Source organism: Uloborus diversus, chromosome 7 (assembly GCF_026930045.1).
Source record: "Uloborus diversus isolate 005 chromosome 7, Udiv.v.3.1, whole genome shotgun sequence".
Lineage (NCBI taxonomy): Eukaryota > Metazoa > Arthropoda > Arachnida > Araneae > Uloboridae > Uloborus > Uloborus diversus.
In genome coordinates, this window is record NC_072737.1 from 163,341,586 (window position 1) to 163,357,540 (window position 15,955).

Genomic DNA, 15,955 nt, shown 5'->3' on the forward strand with positions numbered 1-15,955 from the left:
TAAAAATTCACTAATTAAAACAGCAATTTTTTCTGAGAGAGAAAAACTTATTTGTTTATTATTATTATTATCAATATTCTTTTCTTTCTGAATTACCAAGCTATATTGAGCTGGAACTATTGCTTTTTGAAACTCATTTTAAAAATAAGTCCAGGTCAAAATTGATCTGAATAATCTCATTGACATCAGTTATTTCACCCTACATTATGAAATTTTTTCTTTTCTATTTAAAATTGGAAAATGTGATTAGCTGACAAGCGCTACTTCGCATGCATGAAAGTATCCTCTTGAAAACCTTCAATAAAATAGCTGTTCTGAAATTGTCCCTTGATGTTCTATCGACTATATAAATTTCATGAATGTTGAGAATTGAAAATATTTGTCATGGCGTAGAGTCGTTTTTCAAAAATCTGAGTAAAAGACACCTGTTTTAGCAGTTACGGGTTTCATTGATTTCAAAAGATTTGACGATGAACATTTCGACGTAATTTCAGAATTTTACTCATAAGAGATGGGAGTTCCCACGGCAGTTTTGATCTTACTTTAACCAACGTATATCTCACTGAAAACGTAGTTTTTTTTTTTTTTTTTACAGTTCTTAGGGTAATGTTGATAAATCTATGAGAAAATTAAATTTCATTAAGATACTTTTCTACTTTATTTCCACCCTGGCCCGTGATTTCGAATTTTTCCAGTGAAAGGGGAGAGGGAGGATAACGGGCGTATGTATAACCAATGCAAATTTCAAAGGATTGCTATAAAAACCACTCCCACTTGTATATAAAAAAAAATTCAAAGTCGGGGGCCATTCCGCCTGATCCCCTAAATGACTGACCTGTCGCTACCGTAATAATATGCTAGAGTGAAGGAGTTATTTGTTTTTACTTCATTACGCCAAAAAATACAAACCGCCTATTCTCTTGCCATATTCAAATTGCACCTCACTATTCTTTCATTCGCGTTTAGAACAGTTAAGTTTTACTTCCATACCAATTTTTTGTCTGAATCCTTGCGTTACATCTTGATCCTTTATGTTACATCTTGAGTATTATTATTAATCAGATTAAACGAGAAAGAGAATTCCGTTGCAGCTGTTGACAAAAAAAATTCCTTTCCTGAATTTTCTCTACGTTCTAAGCCCATGTAGCAGTTGTTTTTGAAAGGAAAACTAATGTTTAAAAACTCGTCGTTTATTTGAACACTTAATCATAACTATTTACAGGAAAATAAAATAAAAACAGAATCGCTTAAAAACAAAAACGATCTCCATCTATCAACTTGATAGTCACCCTCACTCACTCATTCCAAACACCACCTCATTCCATCTCAATGCACGTCGACTCGGCACGTGCCGATCGCCGATTGGCGATGACGTCAATCGCGTCAGCCCGCACCCAGCCGACGTGCAAGAACGAATTTGCATGGGAATCAATAATTTTTTCAATAGCCAACATCGGCCCCCTTCCCGTGCAAATCACTCTTCAAACATACTATCACTTTCACAACATCAAAAACATCAATTGCAAATGTAACTAACATTTCAAAAACACAATACATAAATATCACCAGTATTAAATCAAAAAAATTTGAAATTTGAAGAAAATCTAATAAGTAAAAAGTTTAGCATATCTAAAGCTCAATAAGTTCACTTTGAAATAAAGTCAAAAAGTTCAAAGTCAATGAATCTCAAAAAATCACACAGCATCTCGCTGGTCAAAACGTAAAGTCCGGAAAAGTCATTCTTTCCAAAAGAAAGCACATTCAAACAAATACTTGATCACAAAATTTCTTTAACTCCAATCTAGTAGGTGGCTTCGTAAACAAATCTGCAACATTTTCTTTCCCAGAAACAAATTTCAAACTAAAAATTTCATCATTTACTAAATTGCGAATAAAATGGTATCTAACGTCTATATGTTTCGTTCGCGCATTTTCTACACTTGATTTCGTGAAATCAATTGCCGATTTGTTGTCGCAAAATAAAGTACAATCTCCAAGACTGAAGTTCAAATCTTTATCCGCTAGTACATTTTTCAGCCACACAGACTCTTTCGCCGCGTCAGCTAGTGCGATATATTCGGATTCCATCGAGGACAAACTCACACATTTTTGCTTTGTTGTTTTCCACACGATAGGAACTTCGTCGATAAAAATTATCATTCCTCCCAATGAAACTCTGTCGTCCCTACTTGCAGCGTAGTCGGCATCTGAAAAACTTTTCATTTCAATGTTTCGCACTTTGGACAAGTTCAGCTTATATTCTTTGGTAGACCTAACGTAACCTAGAAGCTTAAGTAGTATTTCCCAGTGTTTGATTCCGGGATTTTTTTTTTTTTTTTTTTTTCGTCCTTTAAAAACACAATTACACCATTCTACTTTAATGAAATTAATATTTTTTAATGCTTTCTCGATTTCTATATACCAGTTTCTTCCGCTTTGACGTAGTCCGTAGATTGACTTTTTCTGAAGACAAACTTTATTTTTATCTTTACAAAAACCTACGGGTTGGTGCATATATATACTTTCCTTTAATTCGGCATATAAATAAGCGTTTTTTATGTCTACTTGACAATTTTTCCAACTATAAAAACAAACCAAAATACAAAAAAATAGTCTAATAATTGAAAAATTGACTACTGGGCAAAAAATAGCGTCAAAATATTCTCTCCTTTGTTGACAACCTAAAATTACCAACCTCGATTTGAATCTTGAAATTCGATTATTTACATCCCTTTTTATGCTGTACACCCATCTATTTCCTAGTATAGTTTTGTTCGGCGGTCTCTCAACTAACTCAAAAACTTTTCTTTCTTTCATCGTATTTAACTCGTCGTTCATGGATTCGATCCAATCTTGAGCATTATCCGATTCTATAGCGTCCTTGAAACTTGTCGGAATTTTCACCTCAACAATGTTCGCTTCATTTTTTTCAGTTTCGCGTTCCGTATCATTTGCAAATTTAATCTTTCCCGAAAAAACATTCTTTCCGCTGAAATCAAACAGCTGTTTTTCGAATTTTAAATTTTTACTTTTGCAATATTTTTCTATATCATTACATGATCTAAATCTTTGTTTCGTTCCCTCTAAGAAATAATAAATGTCATTTCGCGTCCTGTCTGGTCTCGGCACTGCATTTCTAACCCAATTCAATTCTGACGCGCTTTTCGCAAATTCAGATCCGTTTTCTTCGGAAACTTTCTCAGTTGAATCTTCACTAGATGTTCCACCTTCATCGCGATTTTGCGCGCTTTCTTCCTCATCTAACTCATAATGGAATTCCGAGTATTGAGTTCGTTTTTTAGGTTTTTCTATTGGGTCCAGGACTTCTTCCACTGCATTCTTATTTTCATTAAACTTAACATTACAAGTTTCAATTACTTTTTGCTCGTTATTTAACCAAATTCTATATCCTCTGGTATTTATCGCATATCCTATCATTATTCCCTCCACTGCACGCATTTCGAATTTATTTCTCCGTTGCTTTGGAACATTAACGAAAGCTTTGCTTCCGAAAGCTTTTAGGAATACTACCGAGGGTTTTCTGCCGAAAAACATTTCAAAAGGGGTTTTGGTTGTTTTATGACAAATTCGATTCCAAGTGAAAGTGAAACAATATAACGCTTCTGCCCACCATTCATTGTTCATTTTCGCGTCTTTTAGCATTGCTTTTATCCCGTCTAAAGCTGTCTTGTTGAAACGTTCGCAAATCCCGTTTTCCTCTGGTGTATAAGCATTTGTTCTTTGGGCTTGAATACCGTAAGAACTTAAATACCGTTCAAACTCTTCATTGCAAAATTCGCCCCCGTTGTCAGTACGAATGCTAACAAGTTTCTTTCCCGTTATTCTTTCCATTTTCTTATGATAGTGGATAAATTTGCTTAAAACTTCATCTTTTCGTTTTAAAGTGTAAACAGTCACGAAACGACTAAAATCATCAATTATCGAAAGAAAATATCTACTCCCACTTTTTGATGGCGTTGGTAGAGGACCACAAACGTCCATAAAAACTAACTGTAGTGCAGAATTTGAGGTCTTAGGATTTGATTTAAAAGAAATCCTAGTTGACTTAGCTAGAATGCAAACTTCACATTTTTCGTCTGGTTTTTCTATTTTTTGGAAGACCATTCACGCTTTGATTTTTACTAGTATCTCGGATGTAATCATAATTTATGTGACAAAATCTCCTATGCCAAAGGTTAGAGAGTTGATTTTGTTTAACAGTTCCAGCATTTACGTTAAATCCGACTTCCGTTTGTTTATTTTCTACAATTTGCGTTTGTTTAACAGTACCGGCATTTACGTTGAATCCGCTTTCTACTTGTTTATTTTCTGCAGTATCGTACGCAAACGGTTCTACATAGTATAAACCCTCTTCTCTCCGTGCATAAAATAGCTTTCGCCAATTATTGAAGAACACGCAAATTTTTCCTTTACTACCAACAAAATGTGCACCGGCTGCTTCTAAACGTGCACCGGAGATTAAATTTTTTCTCATGTTTGGGTTGTATAAAACGTTTGTTAACTCTATCCAATTAACTTTCCCGTTCATTTTTACAGCAAATCTCACAGTTCCTCTTCCCAAAACTTTACTATTAGCATTTCCCACTGCCAAAGCCATATTTACATCGGAAATTTCTTCAAAATTTTTCATTAAGTTCTTGTTATTACAAAAATGCGTTGTTGCCGCACAATCAAAAATCCAGTGAAACTGATTCCTATTACAATCTTTACCTGCTCCTGATTCAGAGGTCGAAATGTAACTCTCAACTAACATCGAATATTTATCATTGAAGTTCGAAAAGTTATTACGATTTACGTTACTTTTACATTGCGCGATCAAATGTCCGTATTGATGACATCTATGACACGGTCCTATTAACTTTCTATCCTTCGTATTTTTAACAATTTTAGCATTTCCTTTGTTTTCTACTACTTTTCCTGTCTTCTTGCTTCTATTAGTAATATTGAAAGCACTCACCTCAGGTTTTTCATTGTCGGTTTTTACCTGTTTCAGTCTACTTTCTTCTTTCACCAGCTCCTCAGCAATCTTGTTGATGTCAAAATCTTCATCACTCCAACGGTAAATTAGTTGGATTATACCGGTATATTCCGGCGGTAAATGCCTAATAACTTGGAAACCTTGAAAAAGCGAATCTAAACTATGGCCCGCGTCATACAATTTCTTCACGGCTAATTTAACTCTAGCTATAAAAAGACCCATTTCTTCGTTATCTTTATAACGGATGTTAAAGAATTCATCCAAAAGTTGTATAACTCTCGCTCGCGTTTTTGGTTCAAACTGAGCTTGTAGAATCTCCCATGCTTTCTTGCCATCTGCAGTGTCCTGAATAAGTGGTCTGAAAGGCTTTATAGCATAATAAAGTGTGGTGTAAGCGCGATCCTGCAACAGGAGAAATTCGCTACGCTCACGACTAGTTGCCTTTTCATCTAAAGCGACTACTTTCCCTTCAATAAATTTCCAACATCCTTTATCGAGAAGTAATACCTTAACATCTATTTTCCATCTATCCCAGTTCTTTTTGCTGAGCAGTTCAAAACCTTCGGGGAGCAAAGCCATGGCTGTAAAGCAATGTTCAAAATTTCTAACTTAAACTTGAAAATCTTCAGACTTTAAAAAGCTCATAAGATTTTTCAATCCTTACGGCCCCCGAAGCCGATATATCTCTCAAAATGAAATATTGCAACATGGGCACGGCCCATAACCTGTTGACAAAAAAAATTCCTTTCCTGAATTTTCTCTACGTTCTAAGCCCATGTAGCAGTTGTTTTTGAAAGGAAAACTAATGTTTAAAAACTCGTCGTTTATTTGAACACTTAATCATAACTATTTACAGGAAAATAAAATAAAAACAGAATCGCTTAAAAACAAAAACGATCTCCATCTATCAACTTGATAGTCACCCTCACTCACTCATTCCAAACACCACCTCATTCCATCTCAATGCACGTCGACTCGGCACGTGCCGATCGCCGATTGGCGATGACGTCAATCACGTCAGCCCGCACCCAGCCGACGTGCAAGAACGAATTTGCATGGGAATCAATAATTTTTTCAATAGCCAACAGCAGCAGCCTTTCACATGTTTACGTTTGTAATAGTATACAGAAAAACCTATGTTTTTCTGAAAACTATTAATTTTCTGGAATTAATCTGATGTTTACGAATTAAGACAGGAGAAAACGTTTGGAATTTTTGAAGGAACTTACTTTGAAAGGCAATTAATATTCTTTCGCAACTTTTATGCTGGAAAGTATCGACGTACATTTAAATTTTTCGTACAAATTGAACTAGCGAATTTTAGGCCGGCAACATTTTGGACCGGCGACATTTTGGGCCGGCGACATTTTGGACCGGCGATATTTTGGACCGGCGACATTTTGGACCGGCGACATTTTGGGACGGCGACATTTTGGGACGGCGACATTTTGGACCGGCGACATTGTGGACCAGCGACATTTTGGACCGGCGACATTTTGGGCCGGCGACATTTTGGGCCGGCGACATTTTGGGCCGGCGACATTTTGTACCGGCGACATTTTGGACCGGCGACATTTTGGACCGGCGACATTGTGGACCGGCGACATTTTGGACTGGCGACATTTTGGGCCGGCGACATTTTGGGCCGGCGACATTTTGGCCGCGACATTTTGTCCCGCGACATTTTGGGCGTATACCATGTGTGTGACCAGTTTTTTGTGGCCGCTCTACAAAAAAACTATTGCATGAAATCGAACGAGATTTGGTACACATATGTGCCCCTATGTGAACTTGTGCCCATTGGTTTTTGGTGCGAATTCCTCCAATTGGGGTGGAGCAATGGGATGTTTCTTGAGTTATGCGTGCCTACTATTACCCAAGAAGTAACTGGCGGAATCAAACAAAATTTAGTCCATATGTTGCCCCTAACAGGAACAGGTGCTGATTCAATTTTGGTGTCAATATCTCAAATGGGGGTGGCGCAATCAAACGTTCTTTTTTCCCCATTGTGAGTGCCATATCTCAAGAAGTAATGCTACGTTCTGGTTGAAATTTGGAATAAATGTGAATCCATGTGTAAACAAGCGTTGGCTCAATTTTGGCGCCAATCGCGCTACTATTATTTACTATTATTTATTTTTTTAATCACTTGCAATGTGTCAATTAAAATTGTAATATCATAACAACATCTGGAAATTGAAAAATTTGTAATACTAATAATAAAATATTTTGTGTGCTGTTACATATGTTTTTTTTTTCAAATTTCTGTGAAAAAAAAATATTTTAAATAAAATATAAGTATTAGTTCATCATAATAAAAGCAAGTTCTTTTGCTTCCTAATTTAGGGCATTAAAGTTCTTATGGAAAATCCTTTAACATATCCTACTTTGCAACGGATTTTGCCGAAATTTCATGGCTTATTTCATGATGTGTCAGATACTGTACGTGTCGCTTTCTGCCAAGTTCTGATGCGTGTGAAACGAATTTCTTCCATAAAGGTATGTAGAAATTAATTGTCAATCATATATTTAAAAAAAAAAAATTTCATAACTATTTTACGTTCAGAAATTTTTTCTGATGACAAGCTTTTTATATTTAAGTAAAGAAATATTGCTTTAAATTTTCTCTATTCAAACTATTGTATAAAATCATTAAATGTTATACACTTAGCAATTTTCAGTGTAAAAAGTAACATTTTAGAGAACTGAATGTAAGTTATGAAATTCTTGAAACTGATGAGACTTTGATCAGAAATCCAATGCTATGTGATAGTATTCCAAATCTGCACAACTTGAATCTAAGTGGTATACAAGTTTCAGGATATTTATATTTTTACAAAATTTCTGCCGTTGTCATCAAGAAGGAGAAAAAAGAAAAAGATATGTAAAAATATATATATATATATGGTTAAAATAACTAAATAAATAAAAGAATTATTTGTACATTATACATATTTGTAAAAAAAGGTATTGTGATGATAAAATTAAAACTATTGTTTTTAAAGGTGCAACACTTTTGCATTTTAAATTATAACTTAAAGTTAAATATATAACTTTTCGTTTAATTTTACAATTTTTTGACAGTTATTTGTTAGAGATGTCTGCTAATGACTCATGTTTCATCCCCCCCCTATTTTTTTGTGTGTGTGTGTGTGTGTGTGTACATGTTGCTATACAGTTATTCAGTTCCACACACATCAATACATCTATGATCATATAAAATCTAAATGGTGAAAGTTGGAGTTTATGTTCTTGTGTAAGTTTGTTGATGAAATATTATTTCAAGGTAATTATGATGGGCTTTCAATTCAAATTACATTTATAGAAACTGAGCCTTAAAATAGTCTTTTAAACTAAAATTATTATTTTCTTTTCTACATTTTACATTCAAGGTCATGTAAAACTAGTTAAGTTTTAGTTTTCTACTTCTACTACCATATTATTAGTTGAAAATTTCAACTTTATTTAAAAAATAGTAATTATTTATTTCTCAATCAATTCGAAATGGATTAATGCTTTTTAGAAAAAAAATGTACATTCATTTTGTTATGTTTATTAATGTCACTTGGAAGACCAAAGCCCTATTTTGCATGGCAAGTATGGATTTTAGGCAGGAAGTAATGGTTTTGTAAAAGTGGACCCTGTATAGAGAGGAAATTGACTTTGGCCTCAAAAGATGGCAACACTTAATCCATAACTGAAACATAATTCTAAAGGGGAGGAAAGCCCCCATGAAGTTAACACCCATGTTGACTGCTAGCAACGGACTACAGGATTTGAAGATGCAAAAACTTAATGAGCATGTACTGCTTATATAACAAGTTCATTTTACATTGCTTTAGAAAGATTATAATCAAGTCGTGCTGTACTTGTGGTGTATGTTTTGAATAATACTTTATAATAATTAATCCATTAGTTTGGGTAGCTGACGGAATAAGGAATAAAAAAGGAGCATGTTAACATCTTCACCAAAAAATTTAAATTTTATTACTCCATTAAATATCATTGGCTTTTTATACTGTTCAGCAATAATTCTGAAAATTGGCTTAAGTAATGTATACCTAATATGGTTTTTATTACCCTCCACCCATTGCCGTTGTAGATGAAAGGAGGCGCTCTTCCCTAAAATATTTGTTTTTTATCAGAGAAATAATTCCAATATAATGTAACTTGATTGACACCGTAAAGTGTGTGTTCCCCCAAATATTTTTTTCCATCTGCAGCAGTATCTCTACCCACTTGCATTTTCTATCAACCACAAGCTGTTATACAATTAATTTGGATTTTCAAAAGTTGGAGCTCTGCATAAATAACTGTTAATGTGAAGTATATACGAAAAGATCAAACAGTAGTTTACACAAAAAGGCAAAGTAATTATCAAAAATTCATAATTTTGTCAAAGCTATGTTTAAACGAATTACCTTTTTGCATAATTGTAACAGCTGCAATTTAGTAGTGTGTCTTGTAAATTGATTTTGTTATTTTCTATTCAAAACTATATTGCATGCAAATGCTATTCTTAATTAATTAATATTTTTTATATATTTCTAAAGTACAATACTAAAACTCAATTTCTGAACTTCCTTTTAGTATTTCAACATTGTTGAACCAGATCACCTCTTAATACGTTTAGAAGATGACTGCCATGCTGTTTCCAAAGCAATTGTAAATTTACTTAGCAACAGTTACTTTCCCAAAAATACTGAATTTGATGAATGCATGTTTAGGTGTATTCAGCTGATTAAAACTAATCATGCAGCTTCTCGAGTTTTCTTTCGATATATAACGTCTTACATTAGTCTTGAAAATGCAGGTAATTTTTTAAAGTCCTCTTTTCTACTTTTATGTGAGTAAAATACACTATCATAGCATTTTTTTTAAAGTGATTTTTATTGTTTGCTGATAATTACTTAATTAATATTATTTTCCCTTTACTCAAGTTGTAAGCTAATACTTTTCCCAAGATCTATGTTGCAGAAATATGTTGCTTAATCTAAATATTCTTTGTTCTGTATAAGCCTGGTCAATACTACCATTAAATCACATATTATCAATTTCTTAGCTATCAAGGCTCAGGCCATTGTTTTAATTTGTTATGGATGATTCTTCAGTTTTTGTATTTAAAAAAAACATTGATTTTGAAAGTTAAATATATAAATGTAGTTGATTAAAAGTAATAATAATAATAGCTGCTGATTAATTGGATTTAATTTTCCTTTTGTTGTGTTCATCTATGGTAGCAAATAACAAACCATGGTATTAGCCCTTTCTAAAAATTTAACTTTCTATATAACTATACCCACTGTGTTCAACTAATGTGCTAATTTTTAACTCCATATTGATGAAAATCAATTGATTTTGAAGCAAAATACCTGGAGGTAGCATATTAGGTATCAAATTTTCAAGATTTTCTTACATAGAACGTGTTGTAGAGATTGGAATAAAGGAAAATCAGATGGAGCAATGTTGGGGAGAAATGTAAGTGATTGTCAACTGCAGAAATGTGATTCTGAAGCATGATTATGTAAGATCACACTGCTGAATAGGGTCCCAGAAAAAAAAAAGTAATCACACTTTGGTTGCCTCACCCACCACACTTACTCCATGTTGCACTGATTTCACTATTATAACTGACCTTGTAAAGTGCGTTCGAGTAGATTATATTTTTTTTCTCTTTTTTTTAATTCGGTTTCTTTCTTGTCTATGTTTTGTAGTTGTATTTTTGACTAGAAAAAATATCTGGCGCTTGTTTTGGGAAATTTCAATTGTTGTGCATTCTTACTGTGGTTTAAAACGTTACTATATTTGTGATAATTGTTTTGGGGTACCTTGGATAAGACTCACTCTCCCTACTTTGTAAAACTGCCTGTTATTAATTTTCATTGAAGAGATATTGTCGCCAAATACTGATATTCTTCTGGGGACCATAAAATGATGCTAATAGCGCAGTCAATAAAGGTCAAAAATGACCAAATGTCGGAACAAATTTGGGTACTAGCTGAACTTTTGTCAGGTGTTAGCACCTAGGGAGGGGAGAATTTTCCCAAAAGTCCCCGCCTCTCCCTCTTGAGCTTTCCTCATAGCCCCCCTTAAGTATAAAATTATAGGTTTTTAAAGAAACACCTTGATCTCCGTTAAATATTATTCAAATCTTTTAAACTTTACATATTTTTAATAGTTATAACACAAAGAATGAGAAATTGCCACTAATTTTTTTATGCAATTAATACTTTTTTTGTAATTTGAGCAATTACGTCATTTTTCATCATTTCTCGTTTTTAATGATGTAACCTTGGGAGCTTCTTATGTCTAATATTCATTATTTGAAAAAACAATCTGCTGCGTAGTTTTTAAAGCAATTTCTAAGCTTTTCAATGATATATACATTAGGGTGTCCCAAGATATAATGGCGAAAAAAAAATTTGTGAAATCGAATACGCATACCCTCCAATTTTTTTCCATTTCACCTCAGAAACATGAGAAAAAAGTTTCATTGCAATAAAATAACGGGAACCCGTGCCGACTTGAGGTCAAAGTTGGACCTGAAATCCTGTACGGCGACTACAGTGGAAAGATTGCTAACTGCATAAATCCTTATTACACGCGACATCAATTAATTTAAAGCAAATATTTACAACAATATTAGACTAAAAGAAACATTACTGTACATATTTTTAATTCAATGTTTGATTTTTGCAGTCAGGATAGAGCTTCCGCTGCTCTTGAACGCAACGTAATTGTTCCTCATTAGCTGTTAGCAAACCATGAAAGTCCTGCATCATTTTTGCAGCTCTTTCAGCTGCATCGTTTACTTCTCTAAGCATTGAGACAGTCTTTTTCACATCAAGGAATGAAATATTATTGACCATACCATAAAAGCTGGATGAATTTTTGTAGAGCAGCTTTTGAGATAATTGGGTCCACATTTTCGTACACTTTTACAAATACAAATACAAATGTGACGACCAGCAACAGGCTCTGGGCCCAGCTAGGCTGGTCCTAGTCAATTAATTAGTCCCCAATGAAGATCAATGGCCCTCTTAAAGCTATCTACTCCCTTGCTCATTACCGCCTCTTCCGGTAAGCTATTCCAAGTGCCCACGACCCTGCTAAAGTAGTAGTTTTTCCTGATTTCCAAGTTAGCCTGAGATTTAAATAGCTTAAAACAATGACCCCTTGTCCTGCTTTCCCCGCAAAAATTTAATCCATTTACATCTTTCATTTTGATAAATTTAAATAACTGAATCATGTCCCCTCTGACTCTCCTTTGCTCCAGGCTATACATGTTAAGCCTATTAAGTCTGGTATCATAATCTAAATCTGAGAGTCCCCTTACTAATTTAGTTACCCTTCTTTGAACCCTTTCCAATACGAAAATATCTCTCTTCAGATAAGGCGACCAAAACTGAACAGCATACTCCAAATGAGGTCTTACTAAACTCCTATATAAAGGCAGAAGAACTTTCTTAGAATTGTTTGAAATAGATCTCTTGATGAACCCAAGCATTTTGTTGGCTTTGTTACTAGCAATACTGCACTGTTGACTAAACTTGAAGTCCTGATTTATAAAGACACCCAGATCCATAACATTTTCTGCCTGATTTATGACTGAACCCTGTAAATGATATCTCATTCGCTTATTTCCATGACCTAAGTGTAGCACTTGACATTTCCCTACATTAACTGCCATACCCCATTTATCTGCCCACTTAGTAATATGATCTAAATCCTCTTGCAGCTGTTTTACTTGTTCTTCATTTTCGACAATCCCCATAACTTTTACATCGTCAGCAAAACAATTCATGCTTCCAGAAATATTTTCATTGATGTCATTCATAAAAATAATAAACAAAAGAGGCCCTAAAACTGATCCCTGAGGAACCCCACTTAAAACATCACTCCAATTAGAATGATTTCCTCTCACAACTACTCTTTGCTTCCTACCAGTAAGCCAATTTCTAACCCAAAGTAAAGTTTTTCCTCCTATTCCAATGTCAGCTAACTTGCTGAGAAGAGCAACATGCGGTACCTTGTCAAAAGCTTTTTGAAAGTCAATATAAACAACATCCACACATTTTTTGTTATCTAAAGCTGAGGTAACCTTGTCGTAGAAATGCAATAAATTAGTAGTACAGGATTTACCTTTCCTGAAACCATACTGCAAACTAGTCAACAGACTATTAGTCTCTAAGAACATCATGATCTTAATTTTGATCAAAGTTTCGAAAGTCTTACAAATCACCGAAGTCAAACTTACAGGTCTATAATTCCCAGCAAGACCTTTAGACCCCTTCTTGAAGAGTGGCGTTATGTTAGCCAGCTTCCAGTCCTCTGGCACCGTCCCCGAGTTATAAGAAGCATTGAAAATATTCAAAATAACATCCACTAATTCCTCTGCACATTCAACTAAAATTTTTGGATATCTGGTCCCGGAGCTTTAGTTGCTTTAATCTTTTTCAAATGAAATAAAACCTCCTCCCTGGAAAATACAAAATCCTCAAGCTGTATAATAGCTTGTGTCTTGTTAGTGTCAACTGTTGAGATACAGTTATCGTTAAACACACTGGAAAAAAAGTTATTCAGAACATTTGCAATATCCCTATCGTTTTGGATTAAATTTCCATACTCATCAATCAAAGGCCCAATTTGACTGTTTCGAGCTTTCCCAGAATTAGCGTAAGCAAAAAACCTCTTAGGGTTCCCATCAATGTCATCTGCCAGCCTTTGCTCCAATTCCCTTTTCTGAATCCGTACCAAATACTTAAAATTTCGCCTTGCCTTACCATACTGGAGCCTCTCCGCACTCTGACCAGTTTCTTTAAACTTACGAAAAGTGGCTTGCTTATAATTAAGAGCTTCTTTAGTCTCCCTGGAGAACCACATGGGCCAAATTTTGGTATTAACACCTTTTCTCCTAAATGGAACATAGTCCCCAACGGTTTTAGCAAGTTTATCCTTAAATTCCGTCCACTGCTGATCTACGTCGCTATTTTCCAACCCTGACGAAAAAACCTCTTTCAAGCTCTGCCTAAGTGCAACAAAATCAGTGTTTCTGAAATTGGGCACAAACCTAAAATTATCATCTTTGCACACTTCAAGTTTAACCCGGAACCTAATGCTGTTATGATCACTATCTCCAATATGCTCCCCTACACTCAACCCCTGAACAAAACTACCTATGTCACAAAAAACTAGATCCAAAATTGCCTCCTCTCGAGTTCCCTGATTTTATCAAAAAGCACAAATCTTCGTTGGGTGCTTGGACTGCCAAAATGCATTGAAGCCACGGTTTGACTTATATTGTCACTACAAACAAGCAGACATCAAACAATGCTTCATTTTCCTTCGTATATAATTTTAGTTGTGAACTAAATAAAATAGTAATAGTTTTAGGGAGTAAATCGCTCGAGCTATCCATCGAGTTTTGTGCATGGCTCCCGGTGGTCTTATTTTAAATTCATTTTCTGTATCTCCACCTAAAAATATGATAGGCAATTTTATCAACTCTTGATAGTCATATTACTAAGTTAAGCACGGTAAAAGTCAAGTAAATTTTCCAAGTTAGGGAATAGTTCGGAACAACTCCGCAGCTCCTCCATAACATTGTATTTTAGTGGGATAGATGCGTTCATATATATGACGGCGGCAAGCAAAGGAAAGTATTTCTCTATCAAATTTTTGCTCAAGAATAGCGCAAGAACCACTTAAAGGACCTGTTCTGGAAGCTGTAGTATCACAACAGAGAGTTTTAACTTTGTCTTCGAGATTCCAATCTAAAACTGCCTTTCAAAAAGCCTTTGTTTGTTCTTTTCCTGTGGAATTATCCAGTTTAGACTCAGCAATGAGTTGTTCCGTCACATCCATATGAAATAACTATAGATAAGTGATCTTCTTTTGATTTTTGAGCTTTCAAAGCAGGCAACAGTTTCATATCCCAAGGTAAATTCACAACAGATGGTACCTCGTACTGAAAACAAATTTTTCTTCTTTCCTCGTGCTCCTTCCGCTTTTCGGTTCGAATTCTTTGAATTGAAGATTTACCTATGGGACATTCATCAATGTTACACCCAAGTGCGTCAATAGTAGCTTCAAGAATAAACACATAATCTCGTATACTTGGACACTGTCCAATGCAGCAACTGACTTTGGAGTAATAAAATCGCTCCTCATTACATATTTACTTGTTCCAGGTTCTGATAATACTTGTTCCAGGTTCTGGAATACTTGTTCCAGGTTCAGATATATTCGTTCCAGGTTCTAATATACTTGTTCCAGGTTCTGATAAACTTGTTCCAGGTACTGATTTATATGTTTCAGGGAAATTTTCTGAATTAATATTTTCAATAGAACTCGAAGAGGAATCTTCTTGTACATGCTCATACAATTCCGAGGATGTTGAAGTGGAATCGTATTTAATGCGCCTATTTTCTTCTTTGACAGCTTAAAGTCGAGCCCTTTCCTCTTAGTCGGCACGTTTTTTTATCCACTCCACCTAAAGTGACCACGTCGGCTGGGCTCTCTTTGGAGTTGCAAGAAAATCCCATCTTCCTCTATTTTGATTAACTGAAGTGCATCAGCATGTGCAATATTGAATAAATTGTTTAAATTACTCTAAAATTCTTGTTGACGCTGCCTGAATACTACTTGCAGTTCCTTTGCATTTTTTTTTAAGTCTCTCCAAATTTGATTTAGGTTTTCAAGTTTATTCACACAATTTGGCAACGATTTGGTGGTAACTCGTGCCTTTTCCCAAAGGATGATGCATTCCCGAATAGCGAGATTTGCACTTTCACTGATGGATAAATTTTGCTTCTCGAATGTTATAAAACAAAACAAACAGAACTTGTCTGTTAGAGGGAAATTTGCAAGCCCGTAGTTTGGTGTTTTACGACTACTATTAAAAATATCTCTTTTTTCAAACTTTGCAATTCCACTGCCATGTTTCGTTCCCTATGG

General features: G+C 34.8%; 1 protein-coding gene across 1 annotated transcript in view; it reads left to right on the plus strand.

Moving 5' to 3' along the window:
- Nucleotides 1-10,102, plus strand: part of LOC129226973 (condensin-2 complex subunit G2-like) — a 57,841-nt gene extending 47,739 nt beyond the window's left edge. The window contains exons 14-16 of the mRNA XM_054861602.1: nt 7,346-7,498; nt 9,590-9,726; nt 10,018-10,102. Of these exons, the coding sequence (XP_054717577.1) occupies nt 7,346-7,498; nt 9,590-9,726; nt 10,018-10,102 (375 nt within the window). The remainder of the gene's footprint in view (nt 1-7,345; nt 7,499-9,589; nt 9,727-10,017) is intronic.
- Nucleotides 10,103-15,955: the final 5,853 nt, after the last annotated feature.